Below are 24,921 nucleotides of genomic sequence, written 5' to 3'. Positions count from 1 at the left end.
ATTCACATGCCCAGGCAACAGTTTCCTTCCCTTCCTGCAGGGTTGAGGCACCAGGCTGTGCTGGCCATTGGCCAGGAGCTGAACCGGAGGGCCTTGGGGGGTCCGACCCCGAGCACATGGATTAATCAAGTCCGGAGGCGGAGTTCTCTGCTTGGTAAGTGCTGAGGCTTCCGGGCTTCTGCCAGTGGCACAAGGCTTCCAGGTGCAAACACTGTGCATGTGGCCCTTGTCCCCGTCACCCCCAGATCCTCTCCGTCACCTGTAGCTGCGGTGTCCTGACCTGCAGGCTGAATCCTATGGCTTTGGTCTTGGCTCTTCAGAAGAAAGAGCAGGTCCAGAGATCAAAGGGAGGAAAGCTGGTGGGAGGCTAGGGGACTGGAAGGAAGCTTGGTCTCTCCTTGGCTGTGTATCCAGGTTCCCGGCTGGAAGACACTCTCTATAGCGACCGGGAGCTGGCCTATATCCACCAAGGAGAGGAGGCCATGCAGAAGGCCCTGGGCATCCTCAGCAGCCAGGAGGGCTGGAAGAAGGAGAACCAGCAGGTGAGGGAGTGTGTGGGGGAACGCATGCAGCTCCTTACCCTGCCATTGCCATCCTCAAAGCCAGCTGGGTGTCTCTGCTCATCAGAATTCCTGCCTTGTGCAGTAGTCACTGGCCAACAAGTAGTTTTGAGAATTCTCCTTCCCCAAGAACATATCCTCAAGTATTCCCTCCCCCATCAAAGACGTCCTTTAGACTGGCATTTGAGAAACATTGTTCCTATAGCCTACCCTCCAAATACGCTGTACACCTATTCAGCAGGGACCCTGGGCTAGTAGTTCCAGTGCCAAGGAAGCCTGCTGGTGGCTGAGCTTGCAGGGTGACCTGGACTCCCCTGCGACTGGGCTGGACTAGAACACAGATGGCCCACGCCTTCTGGGCTCTCTGCTCCTGAGCACTGCACCTTCACTGGGAACCAATAATGAGGCACATGTTAGAGGCCAGTGGATCTATTGAGACTTTGGTTTTATCTTCACTGAAAGCTTACATGCTGCCCGTTGCCCAAAGTTTAGGTAAAAGCTTTCCTTCTCCAAGTTAACTGACTACTAGATTGGGAGTCAAGAAATCTGGGATTTAGGCCCAGCACTGCTCTTGGCTAAGGGTCTCTGGGCAAATCTCTGACCTTCTCTGGCCCTACATCTTTCTTGGATGAGGTACTGGACTAAAAAAGTTTAAAATACCACCCACCATTTTTGTGTAGTTGGTTGTAGACCAGATTTTTCCCACTCCCACGATCTTTGAGCTTCTGAAGTCCAGTAAGGTCCTGCCCATGCCCATCAATACTTGCCACCAGGAAAAAAGGGCCCAGGGAGCAGGCGGGTCACCTCTGGTCTTCAGGAGACGTATAAGGCTTGTGGCAGGAAAGATCACCTGCACAGTTTTACTCAAATAGTTCCAGGTCTCCTGATACTTAAGAGTTCTTCTTACGGTCTCCTTCCTGCCTTGCCTGGTTATGTTCTCTGGAGTAGGAATACTAGTATTTCCCTCTAACTTTATCCTGGGGCTCCTCTCGCTCCCTGACAGGCCAATGGAGACAAAGTGCTGAGTAAAGTGGTCCCAGACGTGGGTAAGGTTTTCCGGCTGGAGGTGGTGGTGGACCAGCCCATGGAGAGGCTTTATGAAGAGCTTGTGGAACGCATGGAGGCAATGGGAGAGTGGAACCCGAATGTCAAGGAGATCAAGGTGAGGAGAGCCCAATTGTGAGTGACAGGGACCCAGGAGAGCTCAGTTGGAAAGGTGGCCAAAGCTGTGAGTGGTGGTGCCTTACCCCCAGCACTGGCTAAGCAGTGATTCTAGTTCTATGTGGCCTGGTAGGTCCTGCAGAAGATTGGAAAAGACACAGTGATCACCCATGAGCTGGCTGCAGAATCAGCAGGAAACCTCGTGGGGCCCCGGGATTTCGTGAGTGTGCGCTGTGCCAAGCGCCGAGGCTCCACCTGCGTGCTGGCTGGCATGGCCACACAGTTTGGGCAGATGCCTGAGCAGAAAGGTGTCATCAGGTAATACTGGCAGCAGGCTCAAAAGCTCCCTTTCCTAACATAGGCCTGGGGGCCAAACATGGCTCCAAAAGCCCAATCCTTGGTCCCTACTGTCTACTTCCTTTTACAAAGGAAGTTTCTCATTTTCCATTGCAGGGAAGATAAGATTAGCCCTACTTATATAGCCAGTTTATCCTGATTTTCCCCAAAAGTTTAAGGACCTTAATAGTTTTCTAAAGAGGTTTAGCTGGTATGGTCATGTGTGGCTGTACTAGCGATTAAAATATAATCCGCACCACTTAGAACCCAGCTGCTCCCTGAGTTCCTCAGGGGCCCCAGCCACCACCCTAGACCCTTTCCCCAACCTCCCTCTTATCCAGCAACTAAAAGGGATGACAGGGTTCAGCTCCAGTTCTAATCAGCATTTGTTCTGATAAGCTGGTAACCATGCCTACTGTTAAATACCACCCTTGGCAAAGGCCACTTCTCTGATGAGATTTGCAAAGACAAGGCTAGTAGAAGTGTGGCTAGTAGAACTCATCAGCATGAGTGAACTGAACCGGCCTCCTAATTCAACTTCTCTTTAATTGCCAGAGCTGAGCATGGCCCCACTTGCATGGTGCTCCACCCTCTGGCTGGGAGTCCGTCAAAGACCAAACTCACTTGGCTGCTCAGCATTGACCTCAAGGTGAGGGGCATGGGAGGTGGCACAGTGGGAAGGTGGTGAGAGAATAATAGGTTCTTACCATTCCCACATGGAATAGGAAAAATCCTTTCATTTAGAGAGAATTAGACTGTTGAAGGTAGAAGAGATTTGAGTAACGGCTTGATATTCCACCATCTCTCAAAAGCCTGCAATGGCTCCCTCTTACTTCTCATATCAAATCTCAACTCTATAATTATTTTTTTTAAAAAGGAAACTTAGGCTGAGAAAGGTGTGCTCACTAGCTCAGGGTCACACAGCTGGGAAGACAGGTCTTAATTTGTCTTGAGAACATATCCTGTGCTTCTGACTCTCTCATGACAGCAGGGCAGCAATGCAGTCCCTCCAGCCCTTGACCCGTCAACTACAAGGTTGCACCCATAAACAGAGCTAGAAGACTAAGACCAAACTGTAATGTGATAGGATCCAGAGGTGTCTAGAGTGGACCACCACCCACAAGATGGCCAAACTCTTTCATCTTTTACTCTAGGGATGGCTGCCAAAGACTATCATCAACCAAGTCCTATCACAGACCCAAGTGGACTTTGCCAACCACCTGCGCAAGCACCTGGAGTCCAATCCTGCTCCTGAGGCCAGGTGTTGAAGGCCATCCTGTGGCTTGCCACTGTTCCCGCTGCATTGGCTTGTGTGCTCATCAGGAAAATCCCTCCCAGAAGCCTGCGAGTCTGCTTGAGATCATCTGGGGACTGTGGGTTGGGATGGCAGTGTATTTACATTATGATACTAGGACTGAGACTGGTCAAATTTTAGTACCAAGAAAATAGGGATGGGTCTCATATAGAGGACAGGCCTTCTAATTTCATTCACTGAATAGCTGTAAAATGAAGGTTAAGGGTCTCAAAATATCTGTAAAATTTTTCTCTGGCCCTTACATGTCTACCTAAAAACACCTTAAAATGCTACTAGCTGAGAGAGGGTTCAGAGGGTGCTAAATACAAGGACTGGGACCTCATGCTTTATGGGCTCAAGAGCTCCACTCCCTGCAGGCAGTGTGTGTGGAATATCAGGGTCTTACAAGAGGGGCTCCAGCAACTCTCTGCCCCTCCACCAAGCAAGCAGAGCTGCACCAAAGTGCGGGCAACTCCCCACAGCAGGTGCCTTCCAGAGACCTAGTTCAAGTTTTCTTGACCAAAAAAGTACCAAACTAATTATTAGGCTGGTTTCCCTACTTCTTCTATGCGTACCAGTCAGAATAAAGAATCATAACTAATACAAAAACTTCAGTCTGTACCTGTTTTAAAATTCTACTCTTAAGAAATCTATTTGAGTAAATGTCAACTAAAGGAGTCCTAGATAAAAATCTTAAATTTAAATCCTCTAACTCATTAAAAGGAAAAACTACCGGGGACTTATATCATTCAATTATTTAGAATCTGTTATCAAAACCTTTCATAAAATTTAATTTCTAGGATAAGCACAAGCCTAAATCTTAAGAGCACTAAAATTGGTACCTGATTAATGGGTATTGAAAGATGAAAATCATGACAGAGGATTTTTATTTACTTAATTAAAAGGAAGGATCATCTAACTTTAGGTGGTGAATACACAATACAATATACAGATGACATATTATAGAACTGTACACCTGAAACATATATAAGTATTACTAAGATAACATTAAAAACAAATTTTATTATTTTCTCATTAGTGACTGTTTAGACCTAACAAGGCAACTGAATTTTTACTTCAATCTATTGTATCAGCTCTCAGCTTGGCTCAGGGATGCCAATTTCTCTGCTTTAGTAGGTCAATATTTTACTATTTTGAGAGATGGCTGAAAAAAAGGAGTAATAATGTTAGCGAATTCCCCTTCTAAGATTCAGAGGACTTATGCTTTAAAAATATAAACCGGGATGGGGTTATTTTGCTAAAATGTATACAACTTGAAGCTTTCTCATTCTAGTGCTAATAACATTGATGATTTATACCATTTGGAAATAGAGTCCTATCTTATTTATTAAACAATTAGCAACAGCAGAAATTCTGATATTTATTGAGGTATTGAAAATTTACAATTAGAGATATTTATTATTATTTATTCTGATTGTTTCATTGTTTCCTGGTCTATTTTTTGGCATAGGTAAAATTACTGTTTATCTGTCCAGGAGCTTCAGAGTGAGAGGGGATAGTTGTAGAAGTATTTTCTAGAACAGAATTATCATCTACTCCCTAGTAAGAGAAAATAGTTGTTTGAAGATGTATAGAATAATATATACCCTGGTTTCAAAAGAGAACAAAGCAATAGTAAAGAAATGGGCTTTCAACACACAACATGGTTTTGAGCTTGATTATAATTTGCCTTCTTCAAACTGCAACTGTATCTTTGAGATGACTGGGGAGATATTCTCCTAATTGTTTAACTTTGAATAAAGTAAGCTGTAATGATCTACTTACAGAAACCATTTTATACAAGACTATAAAGAGTATTCTTTGAGCCCTTCAAATGAACCTTATCAGAACACACGTTTTGAACATGAAGTATAAATGGACAAAATCATTATTCCTGCTATCTCTGATTTATGAAAGCCGAATTGTACAAAAACTAATTTTATCATTTAAAAAGAGTAGGTTGTAATTATATTTCATAATTTGTATTTTACATAATTACATATGTGGTAATTTATACTGTAAAGAATTTACCTCCAGCTTCCTCTAAATAACACAACCCTCATCTTAAAAGTTCTCAAACTCTGATGATCCAGAAACTTTGTAGCCATGTTTGCCTTTTAAGACCAGCCACAAGTGAACAGGTGTTTAAGGGTGACAGACTGAGATTCCAGTCTAAGATCATACTGATTCAGTGTTAGGTTTCCTGTTGAGATGTGGAATGGCCCAAATTAATATATTTGTCTTCTAGTTAGGAAAAAAAATATATCAGTCAAAACTACTGTGTTAACATACCAACAGTCACTTGAAATTTGGGGAATTTCTTAATATATGGTGATTCTTGGCAACATATTACTACCTGGTGGTGAACCACTCTACCTGTTAACATAGGTAGGAATTTACCAGTACATGCAGGAGAGTTTAGGGCCATCCTGGGAGGGCTCCACTGCCATTGATGTATAAAAAAGGGACCCTAAGGAAACAGTCATTCTTATATTCTAGTTTTTAGTTTCTGAAAACTGCCCTTTAGTCATCAGCTACACAAAGGAAGAGAAGCAAGGCAGGAAAACAAGCTGCACGTATTAATACACATGCTCAAGGAGAAGGACTGGGGGGAGACCACTAACCCTTTACCCTTCTTCACCTCTTGAGAGTCTTATTTTTCACAGGATAAAGGGGGTGGTTGAGTTGGATGGAGAGAAAGGAAGCAACAGGAGAGGAATTGAGCTACAAGTCAGAATCCTGTCTCTTTCTTCCACTGCTGGCTACCCTTCCTCAGACTGCCCACATCTCCAACTCTGTCACCAAGAGGGAAGCAAAATGCCACACATGCGTGATCACAAGTTTTATTTGGAAAAAGTTTCTAATTATTAAAGCTGCAAGCAAGTTCCTTTCACAATTACAGTTCTAGAGGCATGGTAATTTCAGAGATCCCAGTGTTCAAAGTGTATTTCAAAATTAATAACAAAAACAAACCCACACCCAAATGAGAGCTCTTAGATCGGTTTGGTATGCAGTCACTGATTCCAGCTGTTCTCGGAAACAGGCCTACCATCCTTGCAAATCAGGTGGGAAGGAGTCAATGCCCACAGAGGGGAAAAAGTCTCTAAATAAGTTAGCTACTTGGACAACATTATCCACTCCCTAGAGAATACAGTAAGATAACAAGCCCCATAGTGGGGAACGTGGTACAGCACCAGTTTCACAGGGAGCTTATGGGATTCTAGGGTCAGCAGTTGGCATATCGCACACAAAATGAAAGCAGTCACTAGAAGCAGGGAGAGTACTGAAGGGCAGGGAGTCTTTCCCAGTCCCACCCAGCCTTTTACCTTGCTAACAGCCGAGGCTATGTTTTGCAGTATCTTCGGGATAACGTTTGTCACAGTTAAAAACAAAAAGAAAATCCCCCAATATCATTCCCCAGAAAGTCCATGTCTGCAAAGAAAGAGGGACCTGGTCAGGGTTCCCACGGAGGACTCCGCCTCCCATCCACTTCTGTTTCCACGTGATATAAGACATCAGCCAGAGTGTGTTCTACAACAGCGCCCCAGCCCATATCACTCATCTGTGGGAGGAATGAGAAACAGAAAGGAGGTGATTACAATAACTACAGCAAGAAGTTACAAAGATACTGAGGATGCATGTGGACATTTTTAATGTTACTCACAGGGCGGTAAGTGAGATCCTTTGGAGGATACTTGAAGCATGGTCCAAAGTTAATGGAAACCTGGGATAAATTCAATTCAAGCAGACATGGCAAAACAAAGTAAGTATATAGTGAAAAAGTTAATGGGACATTTTTCTTTTGAAGGTAGCTATGACATTCAGGGTATAACTGGAACAATGATATATATTAATATTGCTAAAATTGGTCAACACCTTAATGTCCATCAAGAATTAGGTAAGTAAAATAGACATGTTGATTTCTGGTTATAACATAAAGATTTTCTTATTTTAGTTCCATGGAGGCTAATCAACAGGCTAAAAGTACATGGGAAACTTCCAGGCATTACCTTTCCAAATCACTTTTTTAAAAAAACTAACAGGCTCTAATGATAGTCCCCTTCATACTGAATTACATATATATTAGAGGCCCAGTGCATGAAATTCGTGCACTTGGGGGAGGGGTCCTTCAGCCCAGCCTGTGCCCTCTCACAGTCTGGGAGTCCTGCAATTGATCGCCCCACAGAGGGAGGCCCCACCCACCACCGCCAGCCAGGTACCCTGGGCCTCCCTCTGTGGGGGATCATGGGGCGATGGTGGGCCCCCCTGACCAATTACATCACACCCACCTTGGCAGTGGCAGTCAGTGCTGGGTCGCCGCAGTGCCTGCGACCCAAGAGGGACTGAGAGGTCAGCAGTTCAGCCTGCTCGCTAGCCCCTGCCCACCGGAGCCTGCTGCGCGTGCAGCCTGGAGTTCGGTCAACCGTTTGGTCGTTTTGGAAGTTGCGAACCCTGGCTCTTTATATATTAGGATTACGCTTTGATTGGTTCAATGGCCAACCAAATGACTGGACACTTAGCATATTAGGCTTTTATTATATAGGATTTTTAAATCAATATAGCAACAGTTACAAACTAACGATGGTAGGCTATCATGACATATATGACACCAAACTGATTTATGCACATAAATAGTTTATAGCCATTACACTGAACAATAACATTACCACACAGTACATTCAAAGGACAAATATGGGGCACACTAATTGCATGATCTAAGCAAATGCTTCGTAAAACACCCAACTATTTTTGGAACAAACTGACAGTCAGACAACATTCCCATCTCCCTTAAGCAATTCAGATTTCTTTCTAGAACTCAGTCAGTGGCTCTTTGACCACTGCCATTTACCTATTTCTCTCAAGTTCTGTCCACATGATGAACAGATGGTACGTACCGTGCAGCTCTTGTACAATGAGATGGCCGGAAAGTAAACCCCCTCAAAAATATCTTTGTAAGCCACACCTTGATTGACACCATTTTTATAAAATATTATCTGGGGGAAAAAAAGCATGCTTTTACTTTTGAATTTAAAAACAGAACACACAAAGAAAGAATTCACTTGGAGCACCCTTTAGAAGTGCTGTGCCACCATACTGGTGATAACATATTCCAAGAATAGCATATAGCTTGTGCAATAACATCATATTATCAGTTTCTCATCTATTTACAAGCACTATTCTAGTTGGTGTTCATATTTGCTTTCTGCATTCCTATGCCACTTCTACCAGTTATACTATTATTTATTACTAAAGGCCCGGTGCATGAAATTCATGCACGGGGGGGGGGGGGTCCCTCAGCCCAGCCTGCACCCTCTCCAATCTGGGACATCCCTCTCACAATTCAGGACTGTTGGCTCCCAACCGCTCACCTGCCTGCCTGCCTGATCACCCCCTAAACACTCCCCTGCTAGCCTGATCAACGCTTAACAGCTCCCCTGCTGGCCCAATTGCCCCTAAATGCCTTCCCCTGCTGGCCTGGTCACCCCTAACTGCCCTCCCCTGCTGGCCTGGTCACCCCTAACTGCCCTCCCCTGCCAGCCTGGTCTCACCCAACTGCCCTCCCCTGCAGGCCTGGTCGCCCCTAACTGCCCTCTCCTGCTGACCTGGTTGCCCCTAAGTGCCCTCCCCTGCAGGCCCGGTTGCCCCCAACTGCCCTCCCCTGCTGGCCATCTTGTGGCAGCCATCTTGTGTCCACATGGGGGCGGCCATCTTATGTGTTGGAGTGAGTCAATTTGCATATTACTCTTTTATTAGATAGGATACTGTATTTATACCTTGTATAAGGTTCTGATTTCTGCATTTCTACTTCGAAAATCTCAGGATATTGTCAGTTTCTGAATCCTCATTTTCTCTGTCCTTTATCACCTAAAACGATCCTCAATATTCTCTCTCTCTCTTTTTTTTTTTTTTTAAATATATTTTATTGATTTTTTACAGAGAGGAAGGGAGAGGGATAGAAAGTCAGAAACATCGATGAGAGAGAAACATTGATCAGCTGCCTCCTGCACACCTCCTACTGGGGATGTGCCCGCAACCAAGGTACATGCCCTCGACTGGAATCGAACCTGGGGCCTTTCAGTCCGCAGGCCGACGCTCTATCCACTGAGCCAAACCAGTCAGGGCTCAATATTCTCTCTTAACCACCACATGTATGTGTGTGTGTGTGTGTATATTACAGACCCTGTGCACGAAATTTGTGCATGCGTGGGGGGTGGGGGGTGTCCCCTCAGCCCAGTCTGCACCCTCTCACAATCGGAGACCACTGGCTCCTAACTGTTCATCTGCCTGCCTGCCTGATCGCCCCTAATGGTCTCTGCCATTTGCCTGATCACCCCTAATCGCATCTGCCTGCTGGCCTGGTCGCCCCTAACTGCCCCCCCTCCACCTGCCTCGTTGCCCCTTACTGCCCCCCCTGCCAGCCTGGTTGCCCCACGCAGCGTGCTGTTCGGTCATTTGGTTGCCCCTGCCAGCCTGGTCGACCCACACAGCCTGCTGTTTGGTCGTTGGGTGAGGGAATCCCAGCCAATCTGCATATTCCTCTATTATTAATATAGATATATATATATATATATGTGTATACTAGAGGCCCGGTACACGAATTCATACAGGGTGGGGTCTGACTGGCCTGCCCCGATTGGGGCCTGTCAGGCGGGGCCACCTGGGGAAGGGGTTGCAGGCAGTTGGCTGGCCAGCCCCACCCCCTGGTTGAACTCCTAGCTGAGGGGACAATTTGCATATTAGCCTTTTATTTTATATATATATATATATGTGTGTGTGTGTGTGTATATATATATATAAATAATTTTTTTCTCCCCAGAAAAGGTTCTTTTTGCCCTTGCCAGTGTGGCTCAGTTGGGTGGGCATCATCACATGCAGTGAAAGGTTGTCAGTTCGATTCCCAGTCAGGGCACATGCCTGGGTTTCAGGCTCAATCCCTGGTAGGGGACGTGCAGGAGGCAGCCGATCAATGCTGTACTCTCACATCAAGGTCTCCCCGTCTCTCTCTAAAAATCAATATACTATTTTTAAAAATTCAAACTTCTAAAAATAAATAAATAAAAGGTTCCTCTTTCTGAAGTAACTTTCTATCTCTTCTTCCCAGAAAGAGCAATCTTCTCTCTGGCTGTACAATAATTCCTCACTTAACATCATCGATAGGTTCTTGGAACTGTGGTGGAATACATTTTGAAACCAATTTACTACTGGCTAATTGATATAACTGAGTTAAGTTTCTACTGCACTTCATCAGTGTAACGAAATGATGTTATTCGAGGACTTACTGTATTTTCTGGCTGTATCATCCTTAGATCTATTAACTGCTTCCCTTTACTCGTTTTTCAACTAGAAACCTAGTTTTGTTTTAATTTCTCCTATATCAGTTTCTATTATTGATTCAGGTGCATTCACAGCATTTTTATAGAAAAATGTTTCCAGCTCAGAACTTCCTTCCTTCCCTTCCCCTTTTATTTTTGGCCCTTGTGGCTGGTCCAGATTTGTCAGCCCTTCTCTGCTATGACCTTGTGTAGACATGTCCCCAACAACCCTGGAACAGGGGGTAGGGAAAGTTCTAGAGGACACTGAATGAGCCATTCCAGCTCTGGCTGCCTCCACTCACACAGCCAGGTGCTCTCCTTTCCTCTCCTCTTCCAGTGTTCCTCCCTCAGTACTTGGTACCTCTTCTGATAAAGAATAACCATCTCTGACTTGCCTCCTCAACCATTTGTAGATTTCCTTGTTAGAGCACTGTTTTTACCTCTTTTCTAGTGTTCCTGAAAGAACCATGGTTATCCCTCTAATAGCAGCAGCATGGTATCACAGAAAGAGGCACAAACACAGTAGGCAGAGTGTGAGCTTACTCTGTTAGCAGAAAAATCCCTTCATTTTCCTCACTTATAATTAGGGGGTTGGTCTCAATCTTCAAGGTCTCCTAGTTCTGACGTTTTTGTAACCATGACTCACCTCACTATGGGGAGTCTGCTTTAGGCTCTTCTCTGCTTTATCCACAAAGTCTTTTTCCTCAAAATACAAATAACTCTTGAACTTTATCAAAGCCTTGAAAATCAAGAGAGAAAGGAAAAAAAGGCTCATTGAAGCATCATCAACATCACACAAATAGCACTGAGTCATGCGCTCTGCAACAGAAATTAAAAATCTTTGCAGAGTTAGCTTTGCTAGATTTTTAACTATGTGCTTCTTAAAAAGTACCAGGTCTCAACATTTTCAAAAAGACCTTTACTAATAAATTTAGAGGAAACACATACATTTAAATACATATACACTCTCACCACAACAGTGGAACAACTAAAATTCTCACATATGGTTGATGAAAATGTGGAGAGTTGGGCAATTTTTCATAAAAATAAATATAAAACTACCCTATAACCCAGTAATTCCAAAATAAATGGAAACATGTTTACAAAGAGACTTGTTCAAGAATGTGTACAGTCTCAAACTTAAAAGAGCTCAAGTGTCCATCAACAGGAAAATGAATGTGTTATATGTTAATTATTTTTCAACAGAGTTGGAAAAAACAGAAAATAGATAAACACATTGTGGCATATTCATACAATGGAATACTACTCTGTAGTAAAGAACAAGCCAACAACATAACATGGATGGATCTCAAAAGCAGTATGCCAAATGACAAAATCCAGATGCAAAACAACATACTGCATGATTCCATTTATGTAAGATCAAGAACAAGTAAAGCCCATGGAATAGACATATGATGGGGAAAAAATTTCTTAAAATTACCCAGAGAGGTAGTTGCCTTTATGGGGTGTCAGTGGGACTGGGGAATGACTGGGAAAGGGTATGAGGGACCTTCCTGCCGTGATGATAGAGTCGATGTTTCAACAGGGGTTTGGGTCAAACTTAAAACTCAGTGAGTGAAAATTTGTACATTTCATTTTATGTAAATTTTATATCAAAAGAAAAAACTAAACAAAGGTTGAACTCTAGCTAATGATGTGCATCTTGAAGTACTTGGTGGGGAGTGAATGTCTGCAATATTCTTCTGAAGTGTATTAAAGAAGAATGGATGGATGGATGGATGGACGGGTGGGTGGAGAATAAATGTATAACATGTTAATAGAATTTAGGTGATGGGTATTCAAACACTGACTTTTAAATTCTTTCAACTTTGTTATGACTGAAAATTTTTATAATGACATGTTGAGGAAAATATGAATGGTGCGTCAACATCACAGGAGGCCACAGGCTACAGCTGCAGGTACTGGTCGGCAAACCAGGAATATTTCAGGAGGACAAACTTACCTTATCTTTATAAGTATCGGGCAGCGACTTGGCTGTCTCTGTGTCTTCAGGAAGATTGATATAGAATCCTAGGACATCTCCCTGTCCATAGCCAGAAGAGTAGTGTTTGCCAATGGACTGGTGGAACTTGGTTCCCTTTTTGCTCCGCCAAGAATAGCTAAATTTGTCATAACCTAAGGGAGCTTGAAGGTTACCTATCCCCAAAAAAAGATATACAGGAAGTCAGAAGACTTCAACCCAACTTCTGTTTTGCTAAAGGAAAAAAAATGTTACTTTTTTTTTGGTGGGGGGAGAAAAAGTCATCAAGGATCAAGGGCCCCATCCCCCGTCCCCGCCCCCGCTGAAGCTTTGTCTGGAAGGAAGGACGTCCGATCTAATTAGCATATTACCCTTTTATTATTATAGACTAGAGGCCCAGTGCATGAAATTCGTGCATGGGGGCGGGTGTCCCTCAGCACAGCCTGCACCCTCTCACAATCCAGGACTGCTGGCTCCCAACTGCTTGCCTGCCTGCATTCCTGACTGCCCCTAACCGCTTCTGCCTGCCAGCCTGATCACCCCCTAACCACTCCCCTGCCAGCCTGTTTGCCCCTAACTGCCCTCCCCTGCAGGCCTGGTCACCCCTAACTGCCCTCCCCTGCAGGCCTGGTCCCCCCTAACTGCCCTCCCCTGCAGGCCTGGTCCCCCCTAACTGCCCTCCCTTGCAGGCCTGGTCCCTCCCAACTGCCCTCCCCTGCTGGCCATCTTGTGTCCACATGGGGGCAGCAATCTTGTGTGTTGGAGTGATGGTCAATCTGCATATTACTCTTTTATTACATAGGATAAAGGCCTGGCGCATGGGTGGGGGCCAGCTGGTTTGCACTGAAGCGTGTCCCGGATCAGGGCGGGGGTTCCCTTGGGGGATGGGGCGGCCTGAACGAGGGGCCTGTGGTGGTTTGCAGGCTGGCCACGCCCCCCCGGCGACCCAAGCGGAGGCCCTGGTATCTGGGATTTATTTATTTTGTACAATTGAAACTTTGTAGCCTGGAGCGGAGCCAAGCCTTCTGCTCGCTCCGTGGCGGCAGCCATTTGTTGGGATTTATTTATCTTTTATAATTGAAACTTTGTAGCCTTAAGCGGAGGCCAAGGCAGGCCAGGGCTTCAGAAGCTTGGCTTCCTCCATCGCCGGGGAAACCCAAGCTTCCCTCCTGTTCTCTCCGTGGCCACATCCATCTTGATTGGGTTAATTTGCATACTTGCTCCTGATTGGCTGGTGGGTGTGGCTTGTGGGTGTAGCGGAGTGATGGTTAATTTGCTTATTACTCTTTTATTAGATAGGATTATTATTATAGACTATTTCTCACAAGCAAAGAATTATAAAAATATTCCAAGAATTGCAACTGCCTAAACCCTTTGGAACTCAATTTTATGTCCATAATTTGATAGGCTCCAAAGTAGTAAAACTTATTGGCTGGATAGTCTTATACCTCTCTACCTGTTTCACTGTCCATACTATAACCACAGCTTACCTAACGGCTGAGACCAGCCCAGTCTAGCAGCAGTGTCTGGTGGCATCTCATCCACCGTAATTTCGAAGTACCAGGCCCCTTTCCGGACCCCATGAGAAGCCCGCACCATAGAGTAGCCCTTCTCTCCAACCACAGTCAGCCGGTCATCAGAGATCTTTAACTGGGGAGCTGCAGAGATAGAGATAAAAACAAAGGCCTGTAACTTATCTGAGATACTGGGAGACAACTGCCACAAAACATGAGTCTCTTACACCCCAGTGAAAGATCAGGAACATCAGGTCAGGAATTGGAAATATTAGTTCAGGGGTTTAAAAATCTCAAGACAAAGATGAGAAGAGAGGAAGGAAGTTGTTAGGTAATCCAGTTTTATTATATGTTGAAGAGGACAAGTTAAATTAATTATACTGCCTATTCCCTGAAATATAACAAACCAATTGTAATGTGTTTAAATCCTGATTTGAATAAACCATCCTTTAAGACTTAACTTTTTACTTTGAAATAATTTCAGATTTTCAAAAATAGTACAGTCCTCATTCAGCTTCCCGAATGTTAACACCATCTATAACCATAATATAATGATCAAAACCAGAGAACTAACATTTATACAATACTATTAATTAATAACATCTTCTTCAAAATAAGCCAATTACCAACACAATATTCTTTTCCTGGTCCTGGATCTAATCCAAGATCCCACAATTCATTTAATTGTCATGTTTCAATCTGGGACAGTTCCTCAAGCCTTTCATGACAGTGACATTTTGAAGAGTACTGGTGACTTTAGCTTATAGAATATCCCTCAATAAAAAATATTTTTAAAATAAATAAGCTCACTCTCACATTCCAAATGATGCTATTTGAAGCAACAAAAGAAAGTACACACCACAGATTAAAATAAGTATCTATGAGTCCATATTGATATAATCAAGTAAATAATTGGAGAAAGGAAAAAATCAAAAATCATTAGGCAAACACCACATTTATAATCGCTGCAGACAAGATCCACTGGTTACAATACTAAAATTACTACATAAAACTTTACAGAGAAACAAGTTATTTGTATAGCCTCAAAGTACCATTCCCCAAGTTATTTTCTAAGTATAAAGGGAAAGACAGTAGAGAAAGCCAGCAGAACCATCTTAACCAAAAGATCATCGTCAACATAAGCCAGCAGGAGACATATTGACATCATGAACTCCATGAGTGATGCAAGGAGAACTCATTTCTGTAGTGTTTAAAGAAAACAAACCCACACAAACAAACAAAAAAAACACCCCATAACCTCAGTCTAATTATGAGAAAAAGACTGACGCTCACTGAGAAATACTGGATAAAATAACCGATGAATATAGTTAAAAGTGTTATGTCATGCCCTGGCCGGTTTGCCTCAGTGGTAGAGCGTCGGCCTGCGGACTGGAGGGTTGCGGGTTCAATTCTGGTCGAGGGCATGTACCTCAGTTGTGGGCACATCCCCAGTGGGGAGTGTGCAGGAGGCAGCTGAATCGATGTTTCTCTCTCATCAATGTTTCTGCCTCTCTATCCCTCTCCCTTCCTCTCTGTAAAAAAATCAAATATATTTTTTTAAAAAAGTGTTATGTCATGAAAAACAGGCTACTACTGAGAACTGTTGAAGACTGCAAGAGACTAAGGCGAAATAACAATGCAATGTGAGATATTAGAAAAGCAGCATTACTAAAATTTAAGTAAAGTTTTTAGTTTCGTTAATAGCTTTTACCAATGTCAATTTCATGGTTTTGATCATTGTACTATGGTTGGGTAAGATGTTATCACTAGGGGAAGCTCAATGAGGAATAAATGCAAACTACAGCTTTTACAATTTTATTTTAAGTCTAAAATTAGTCCAAAACAGAAAGTTTTCACAAACTATATATATGTATATATGTGTGTACGTGTGTGTATATGTGTTTATATAATGGCTAGAGCTTGTAAGAGACAAAAAAGGAAATTACTTCTTACATATTCGGCTGAGTCCAGAGATGGGTGTGGAGGAGTGGCTATAGACTGACACGTATATCTAATTCTAGATTGGACAAAGCTGATGACAACAGGTTAGGGTAACAATGGGTCCAACATGAACATTAATAGTTTACATACCTCGATCATGTAAGGCTAACAAAACCCGTTCATACAAGCAGGCTCTGTAGAGATCTCCAGGAATAGGTTTTCCTGCCCAGCAGTCAAGTTCAAGCTTCTCAGGGTCAGGGGCGTGGGGATCAGGCTCCGCTAGAATATACCGATAGCCATCTTTGTTAAACGGGTGTTCCAAAGGGTAGCCATGAGGGGGAAGGCGCTGAGCAGAAAATAAAGGGTCACTGTAGAAAGGAAAAAATAAAATCAAGAAACTAAAGCCCCCTCTAGCTCAAATGCCTTCAATTCTGTAAGAAAGGCCTCTAACTTTCAGCTGGAACACAAGCAACTTCACAAATGCTTTTCATTACTCAAATACACCATCCTGCCCTCTGCAGGCAAAACAGAGAAATGAAAAGGATTCGCTTTATTTAGCAAAATAGTTTTGGTCACTTGTCTGTAGGGGTTATCTGAATCTGATACTGAGCTAGTACATCATAAGGAAGAAAGGGAGAAGAGGAATGAAGGCAATTTTCCTTAGTTTATTTATTATTATAAACTAATGAACAGAAACTCAGCAATATGAGCACTTACTATCTGTTATCTAAATGAGAATTGACCTAGATTTCATCACCTTAATATTGAAAAAAGTGAAGCTTTCCTCTTTCAGGCAAAAAGCTTAACACATTGTGCACCCGTAGTTTTATTGCTAGCTTTACCCAATGGCCAGATAAGTTTCTATTAAATGAGTACAAAAAACATTTTACAAAGTATCATACTTTAAAAAGATATTAGCTTGCAAAAACATGTAATAAATCACTTCAAAATGCAATGGGTATTTAATTTTAAGGCGTACCTTTACCATTTATTGTAAAACACTGTGTAATATGAAAACACGAGAACGCTGTGATCCGCCCGCAATGTGTTGAGTGAAAGAGCCAGTGTTCAATATTTGGTTTCACTCCCTCTCCCCCATCTAGCCTTTCTCAAAATGCCTTACTCAACAGAGTGCTGCCCTGAGGCTGGTTCATGTAGTACCAAGTTTGTAAATCAGGATACCTAGCCTAGGGTTATTTTACCTCTCAAGGTGCTCAAGATTTGAGAAAAAAGGACAGGCTTTTTAAACCTCAGATGTCTGAGCTACTGAAATGTATGGCTCTTCCCTCGGATGGACTTTGCTAGCACCAAACGATACTCTAACAATGGTGAATGGAGGTGAGTGTTTTCTGCCCACCTCCGGGCCTTCTTGGTGGTCCCTGTGGTCCCTCCATCCTGCTGTTTGCGCTTAGCTCCTCTTCCTTTTCCGCTGCTTCCTGCTGCAATTCCCCCTTTGAAGAGAAGGCAGGTTATTTTTAATAAGCTGTGATAGAAGCACCGTGTGGACACAAATTCCATGGGGACTAACATTCCCAACATGCATTTGTGTAACATTAAGGAGGATTTCCTTCCCAAAAGCAGATTAGATTTCTCCCTGGTTCTGAATGAACGTGCTGAGTGTCTCATGGCCCAAGAACACTGGGTTCTGGCAGGAAGCTCAAATGAACCTGTGTTACATTTTCAACTTTCCTTTCTTAGTGAACTGCAACTACCAGGACACTTTCTTAGGATGTGACACAAATGCATTTTTACTCATTCAGATTCTGAACACCCACAGCTAAAATCAATTGCATGGCTACAGCTGTTTTTTCCCATCCAAGTCAATACAAGCATCCATAAAGAGAGAATATCCTCACTGTAGGTAGACGTTGGCTGGCTTGAACTACACATGATATATTCCATAAACACAATAAAGGCACAATATCTGCAAAAGCACTTAACTCGAATATCCAACAAAACAAAAGTACATCAGACATGGAAAACGAAAACAGAAGTACTAAAAAGGTGTTTCTCTCCAGTGCTGCCTCAACTATGGTTGCACACGACACAAATTTAAGACAGAAGGCTTTAAATTTAGTAGGCAGTTTTTACAATTATTAGAATTGTGCCATGCATAAAATTCAGTTTGGACTAACCTGACTTGTGGAATTAAGAGCAAATATTAAGAGATAATTTATATATTTAATTTAAAAAATTTAGCTACATACTAGGGCCACAAGAAATACTACCTTGTATATTTCTAAAATAGGTACTTTAAACATTTTGTCCAATGCCGTCATTCCTCTCAGTTTGTCTTCCAGAAAACGTCCCTAAACTGCAGGAAAACACCTTTATGCAAACAACTGCATATAGTACTGTATCTTAATTTGGGGCAAGCTTGGAAATTATCAGCAATTCTGCTGCAATAAAAAGGATCGAGACGTTGAAGGCAGGTCATATTCTGCATATACTGGACCAGGCTTATGCAATACTTCATTTTATGAACACATGAGATGTGATTCCTATTTCTCATAAAAGGTTTAATGTTAAACTGTTGCAACATTAGTATCTCTAGTTTGAGTAACCTTAATCAAAACTATTAGATTTTTATCGTCATTTGCATTTTAATTATTTTAAGAGAGAAGTTTTAGATCTATCTTGAACAAACCAATTGTGGCCGTGTTAGGCAGAATATGACAACATACAAGCTTTAAATTACTAACATTAAACTGGGACTACTGTTTCATAGTAAATGCTACTGCCACCATTTTCACAATGCTTTAAAATTTTAATTTAGTTTTAGCTTCTACCACAACTCAGCAAAAAAGCACTTTTCAAACCACAAAATACTTAAGTCTGAGAGGCTGAAAGAAGACAGAGGAGGAATTCACCTCCAAAAGAGGCTCCACCTGTAACAACAGAAGTGGCACCATGTATTTGTCAAACTTTAACAATGAAGGGGGGGGAGGGATGGTGTAAAAAGATAAACAATACACTTAGCTATTTCCAATCATAGAACATTAATAACAGAGAAAATGATTACATATTTAAGATGCTGACCACTCCAAAAACAAGTTAATGATGTCATGTGTCCAATGAATAGCTAGCTATCACCAGCAACCCCGACTCTCATTAGATTACCATTAGTAATGAAGGGAATTTCTGCTATTAGATGGGTTACAAATAGAATAAGCATGCTATAGTGGGTGATCAATACAGATAGTGCTGTCATGCAAATAAGCTGAAGTTCCAGGGCAAGAAAATTAGAAGTCTGTTAAATAACAACTGAATTAAGGGAAAAGAATAGAGAGAAACTGAATCTAAATTGTTAGTTATGAAGATACAGTTGGGGAGTCTAATGTAAACACAGTAAATCCAACCTTAAAATTGTACCTTTATACTACATCTGTTTCACTTAAGACCAAACTGTGCTGTTAAGTGCCAAAGAGTTCTCCACTACCATCTGTCACAACCTTGGCTAGCTCCTAAAAATTGAGTTTAGGACTTTTAAAGCATTTTAGTAAATATCCAGTTAATAGTCAACTAAAAGAATGCCCAATTCTAGGCACATATGGATTCAATAGCTTACAAAAATTTCATCAATGAAACATTTAAATACTTACCATTTAAATTCCCACTGGTATTCACAGCACTGCTTTGTTTTTGGTTGTCATAAGCAGGACCAATATTACTAAGATCCTAGGGAAAAATACTCAATTATGATAGGAAACTATTTAACCAAACCAATCTGGCAATGCTCAAAAACACAGGAGACATTCTAATAGAATGGGAAGTGAAACTGACAATCCTAGGTTCTGAAATTTGCAGTAGTCCCAAACTTGGATGCTTCAAGGATCAGCAAGTAAGACAGGTCAAGTATAACAATCAAAGTGGTTTAAGAATGATGATGAGCCCTAACTGGTTTGGCTCAGTGGATAGAGCATCGGCCTGCGGACTGAAGGGTCCCAGGTTCAATTCTGGTAAAGGGCATGCACCTTGGTTGCGGGCACATCCCCAGTAGGGGGTGTGCAGAAGGCAGCTGATCGATGTTTCTCTCTCATCGATGTTTCTTTTTTTTTTTTTTTTTTTTAATATATTTTATTGATATTTCACAGAGAGGAAGGGAGAGGGATAGAGAGCTAGAAACATCGATGAGAGAGAAACATCGATCAGCTGCCTCCTGCACACCTCCCACTGAGGATGTGCCCGCAACCAAGGTACATGCCCTTGACCGGAATCGAACCCAGGACCTTTCAGTCCGCAGGCCGACGCTCTATCCACTGAGCCAAACCGGTTTTGGCATCTCATCGATGTTTCTAACTCTCTATCCCTCTCCCTTCCTCTCTGTAAAAAAAATCAATAAAATATATTTTTTAAAAAAGAAAAAAAAAAAAAGAATGATGATGAGACAATTCCTTTTTTTTTTTTTTTTTTTCAAATATATTTTATTGATATTTTACAGAGTGGAAGGGAGAGGGATAGAGAGCTAGAAACATCGATCAGCTGCCTCCTGCACACCCCCCACTGGGGATGTGCCCGCAACCAAGGTACATGCCCTTGACCGGAATCGAACCCGGGACCCTTCAGTCCGCAGGCCGACGCTCTATCCACTGAGCCAAACCGGTTTCGGCAACAATTCCCTTTTTTTTCTTTCTCCTTCCACTGCCCAAGATGCCAAAAGGAAAGAAAGCTAAGGGGAAAAAGATGGCCCCAGTCCTGCTGTCATGAAGACACAGGAAACCAAGAAGGTGGTAAATCCCCTGTTCGAGAAAACAATTTTGCACTGGACAAGACATCCAGCCCCAAAGAAACCTCACCCACTTTGCCGAGTGGCCGGCTACTTTCGGCTATAGCAGCAAAGGGCTTCTCTATAAGCGTCTGCAAGTGTCTCCCGCCATTAACCAGTTCACCCAGGTCTTGGACTGCCAAACTACTACTCAACTGCTTAAGTAGGCCCACAAGTACAGACCAGAGGTAAAGTAAAAGAAGCAGCAGAGATTGTTGGCCAGGGCTGAGAAAACAGCTGCCAGCCAAGGGGATGTCCCCACCAAGAGGCCACCTGTTCTGGAGCAGGGGTTAACACTGTCACCACCCTGATGGAGAACAAGAAGGCCCAGCTGGTAGTGATACACACGATGTGGATCCCATCGAGCTGCTTGTCTTCCTGGTGCCCCGTGCCATAAGATGGGGGTTCCCTACTGCATCATCAAGGGGAAGGGCAGGCTGGGCGCCTAGTCCACAGGAAGACCTATACCACCGTCACCTTCACACAGGTTATCTTGGAAGACAAAGGAGTTCTGGCTAAGCTGGTGGAAGCTATCTGGACCAATTATGACAAAATGAGATCTGCCCTCACTGGGTCCTGGGTCCAAAGTTGGTGGCTCACACTGCCAAGCTGGAAAAGACCAAGGCTCAAGAACTGGCCACCAAGCTGGGCTAAGTGTGCACTGTTGAGTTTTCTGTACATAAAAGTAATGAAAATTCTAAAAATAAAAAAAGGATGATGAATGGCAATCAGGGGGTAGGAGTGATGGTGGGGCAATGGCAAATTGGAGTGCCAAGCTCCATTTCCTCAGTCCCTGGAGGAATTCAGGCCCAGCGTAGTCACATCTTTTCACTTTAGAAAAAAAAACTGAAATCTGAATTTCCATGTGAAACCTTGAATTTTCAAGGCTGGCAAATCAAACATTTTAAGAAGATCTGACTTCCTGAGATGCCAAATATGAACAGAGTGGAAATTTTCTTTTTCCTCATGTTATGTTAGATGCAACAGAAATTCTTCATAAGAAAATTTTCTTCACAATAATTAATGATTTTAAGAGCAAAACTTGAGATAGAAAACTAAAAAATAACTTGGAATGGCATATTTGCGTTACAAATGAGGAAACTAAAATTAAAAAATGTAAGAATAATATGTGTAAAGTTGTAACATTCTGGGGAACTACCAGAACTAAAACACTAGTCTCCTGGTTTAAGGTTAGTGTTCTGTCTTTCCACATGTGCCAATAATGATTTATTTGGAGCCCACCATGTTATGGGCATGTAAACAGCAGTGTGTTACATGTGGCGGATTCCCTATCTCCAAGTGGCCCCAAATCAAAAGGGGAATATAAAGCATATTAATGTACCTGATCCAAAAGCCCAAATTTGGGGTAATCTTCTTCTGGGTCCTTACTTCCCGGATCAGGGTGTTCTTTTACCAAGAATACATCTCTTTCTTTACTCTAAAAGGAAACATAATTTTATTATTACTTGAAATTTTATACTTAAAAGAAGTACTGAATGAATGTTCAACCACCAACTATAATTCTTAGGTATAATCTCCAAAAGAGACAGTATTGTTTTTTTCTGATTAAAAAACTAATATCTGATCATTAAAAAATTCAAACAGTGAAACCTAGAAAAATGAGACCCAGCCCTGGCCGGGTGGCTCAGTTGGTTGAAGCACCGTCCCATATACCAAAAAGGTTGCAGATTCGATTCCCAGTCAGGACACATAGCTAGGCAACTGGTTCCATCCCTGCCTGGGAGGCAATGAATCAATGTTTCTCTCTCTCTCTCTCCCCATTCCTCTCTCTATAAAATCAATGGAAATGTCCTCAAGTGAGGATAAAAAAAAAAGAGAGAGCCAAAGTGCTTCAAAATCCCCACCTCTCCCTCCACCTAAGAGAGATAAGCGCTGTTAACAGCTTGCTGCTGATTCCTCCCAAAGTGCTCTTTAAGTCTAAGGACAATAATATTTAGAACAGTGTTGTTTTCTTAAATCAAAGAAAAAAATGTCTCCAATTTCAATATAAAATTATACTTGCAAGAGTGCAATGGACAAAGGTTTCAGTGTCATAAAAAAAACCCACAAGTGATGCAGCACAATAAGATAGAATATGTAACTTACTGATTTTATGTAAAAACTATTAAAATTGACAATTAGTTATATTGCACTCTCCAAGATTTAATACTAGGTTGTTCTCATTTTCTTAGTCATAACATTATTTCAGTGAAACTAAAGAGAATTTAATTTGTACAAAGAACATGCCTAAATGTTGCGTCCAATTTTCATCTACTTACCATTGTTTTAACAATGTTATTTGGCCAAGTCATTTTCCCAGGTCTTTGTCTGGTCGTCATGCACTCCCAGTATTTATCAATAAATGGTATGATATCCTAATTTTTAAAACAAAATATAGTTGGTTTCAAAGTTATGCTCACAATAAAGGAAAGAAAACTGCAACATTTCAAAGACCTCATCAGAATTAAGAGAAAAATACACATTTAGTCTTAATGATTAAACAAATATATAATTGCATGCAAAGAACATATAGATTGTGGGAAATTTCAAACAAGTATATACAAATCTTAGCAACACAAACCTTACAATCCAATTGGATTATAATCTTGGTTGCCATCTGAAAGATGACTCCAAAGTTTTTAAGTCTCTCTCCCAAGCTCCTGTTTCTACCTGCTTGAGACATCTCCATCTGGACATCCCACAGGCACCTCAACATTCTTGTGAATACAACGGAACTCTGTATCTTACCTCATAAATCTGGTCTGCAGATTTTCATTCTTTCTGTTAATACTAGAATCACCTATCACCCAAAATCACAAGCAAGAAACCATGGAATCATCCTTGATTCTTCTTGCATAACTTTCACATCTAATCAGTCACCAAATGAATTTTAGCCCCAGCTGGTTTGGTTCAGTGGATAAAGTGTTGGCCTCGGACTGGAGGGTCCTGGGTTCATTTCTGGTAAAGGGCACATGCTTGGGTTGTGGGCTCAATACCCAGTAGGGGGCATGCAGGAGGCAGCCAATCAATGATTCTCTCATGACTGATGTTTTTATCTCTCTCCCTCTCCCTTCCTCTCTGAAACCAATCAATCTATCTAATAAAAGAGAAACATGCAAATTGACCGTACCTCCGCTACACCCACAAGCCATGCGAACCAGCCAATCAGGAGTATGCAAATTAACCCAACAAAGATGGAGGATAATTTGCATACGCAGGCGCCGAGCAGCCTGGGTCCCAGGCACATACTTGGGACCCAGGCCGCTCCTAGCCTGTAGGCCCACACTTAGGCCCTGAACGGCAGGGGTCCCAGAACACCCCCGGCCACTCCGGGACTGTGGGTGCAGCAGCCAAGCCGCTTGCGCGTGCTCTGGCACCAAGTGGCGGTTCAGGTCCACGCCCCCAGCCCAGGCTGGCTGCTGGCCTCCGGGGTATTCAGAGACAGGGATGTTCATGCCCTGCCCCCAGCTGCTTGCGTGTGCTCAGGCGCCAAGCGGTGGTTCAGGTCCATGCCCCCAGCCCAGCACCCATGATTGGGGGGCTGGCTGCTGGCCTCTGGGGTGTGCAGAGACCCTGGCGGCTGCCGTTGCACGTAGCCCAAGGTCCCCACATGCCCCCCCCCAGCCCAGCGCCTACGACGGGGGGCTGGCTGCTGGAGACCCCGGTGGCCACCACTGGGTGGCAGGGACACCCCCCCTAGCCCAGTGGATACAACACAGGGGCCACATGAGCTGCAGAGGAAACACCATTTTAAAAAATATATATATTTTATTGATATTTTTACAGAGAAGAGAGGAGAGGGATAGACAGTTGAAAACATCGAGAGAGAAACATCAATTAGCTGCCTCCTGCACACTCCCCACTGGGGATGTGCCTCCAACCAAGGTACATGCCCTTAACAGGAATCAAACCTGGGACCCTTCAGTCTGCAGGCCTACGGTCTATCCACTGAGCCAAGCCAGTTCCAGTGTAAACACCTTTTCTGACCGCTCATTGGCTAAGCTCCTGTATGCAACCACTCACAGTGTTCTTGGTAACTTGGGTTATAAGAATCCA

At 42.8% G+C, this 24,921-nt stretch overlaps 2 protein-coding genes and 1 pseudogene across 5 annotated transcripts in view; 2 read left to right on the top strand and 1 right to left on the bottom strand.

The window, feature by feature from the left end:
• LOC308245534 (U6 snRNA-associated Sm-like protein LSm1) overlaps positions 1 to 5,148 on the top strand; it is a 29,720-nt gene extending 24,572 nt beyond the window's left edge. For both annotated transcript variants that reach the window (XM_080662948.1, XM_080662947.1), the window contains 6 exons: positions 41 to 154; positions 415 to 542; positions 1,564 to 1,722; positions 1,855 to 2,039; positions 2,613 to 2,706; positions 3,212 to 5,148. In XM_080662948.1, coding sequence (XP_080519074.1) covers positions 41 to 154; positions 415 to 542; positions 1,564 to 1,722; positions 1,855 to 2,039; positions 2,613 to 2,706; positions 3,212 to 3,325 — 794 coding nt within the window. In that variant the 3' untranslated portion in view covers positions 3,326 to 5,148. The remainder of the gene's footprint in view (positions 1 to 40; positions 155 to 414; positions 543 to 1,563; positions 1,723 to 1,854; positions 2,040 to 2,612; positions 2,707 to 3,211) is intronic.
• Positions 5,137 to 24,921, bottom strand: part of ASH2L (ASH2 like, histone lysine methyltransferase complex subunit) — a 29,082-nt gene continuing 9,297 nt past the window's right edge. The window contains exons 6-17 of one of the 2 annotated variants that reach the window (XM_080662945.1): positions 23,145 to 23,240; positions 22,208 to 22,303; positions 19,703 to 19,778; positions 18,971 to 18,988; positions 17,458 to 17,551; positions 16,251 to 16,468; positions 14,136 to 14,303; positions 12,628 to 12,821; positions 11,311 to 11,403; positions 8,247 to 8,345; positions 7,016 to 7,075; positions 5,137 to 6,913 (exon numbers count right to left, since the gene is read on the bottom strand). In XM_080662945.1, the coding sequence (XP_080519071.1) occupies positions 6,806 to 6,913; positions 7,016 to 7,075; positions 8,247 to 8,345; positions 11,311 to 11,403; positions 12,628 to 12,821; positions 14,136 to 14,303; positions 16,251 to 16,468; positions 17,458 to 17,551; positions 18,971 to 18,988; positions 19,703 to 19,778; positions 22,208 to 22,303; positions 23,145 to 23,240 (1,320 nt within the window). In that variant the 3' untranslated portion in view covers positions 5,137 to 6,805. The remainder of the gene's footprint in view (positions 6,914 to 7,015; positions 7,076 to 8,246; positions 8,346 to 11,310; positions 11,404 to 12,627; positions 12,822 to 14,135; positions 14,304 to 16,250; positions 16,469 to 17,457; positions 17,552 to 18,970; positions 18,989 to 19,702; positions 19,779 to 22,207; positions 22,304 to 23,144; positions 23,241 to 24,921) is intronic. The other variant, XM_080662944.1, reaches the window with a different exon arrangement.
• LOC308245610 (large ribosomal subunit protein eL8-like) lies at positions 20,751 to 21,519 on the top strand (annotated as a pseudogene). The gene has a single exon. The product of its transcript is annotated as a large ribosomal subunit protein eL8-like (transcript).

Source organism: Plecotus auritus (assembly GCF_963455305.1).
Source record: "Plecotus auritus genome assembly, chromosome: 3".
Lineage (NCBI taxonomy): Eukaryota > Metazoa > Chordata > Mammalia > Chiroptera > Vespertilionidae > Plecotus > Plecotus auritus.
This window is presented reverse-complemented; position numbering and strand designations above follow the sequence as displayed.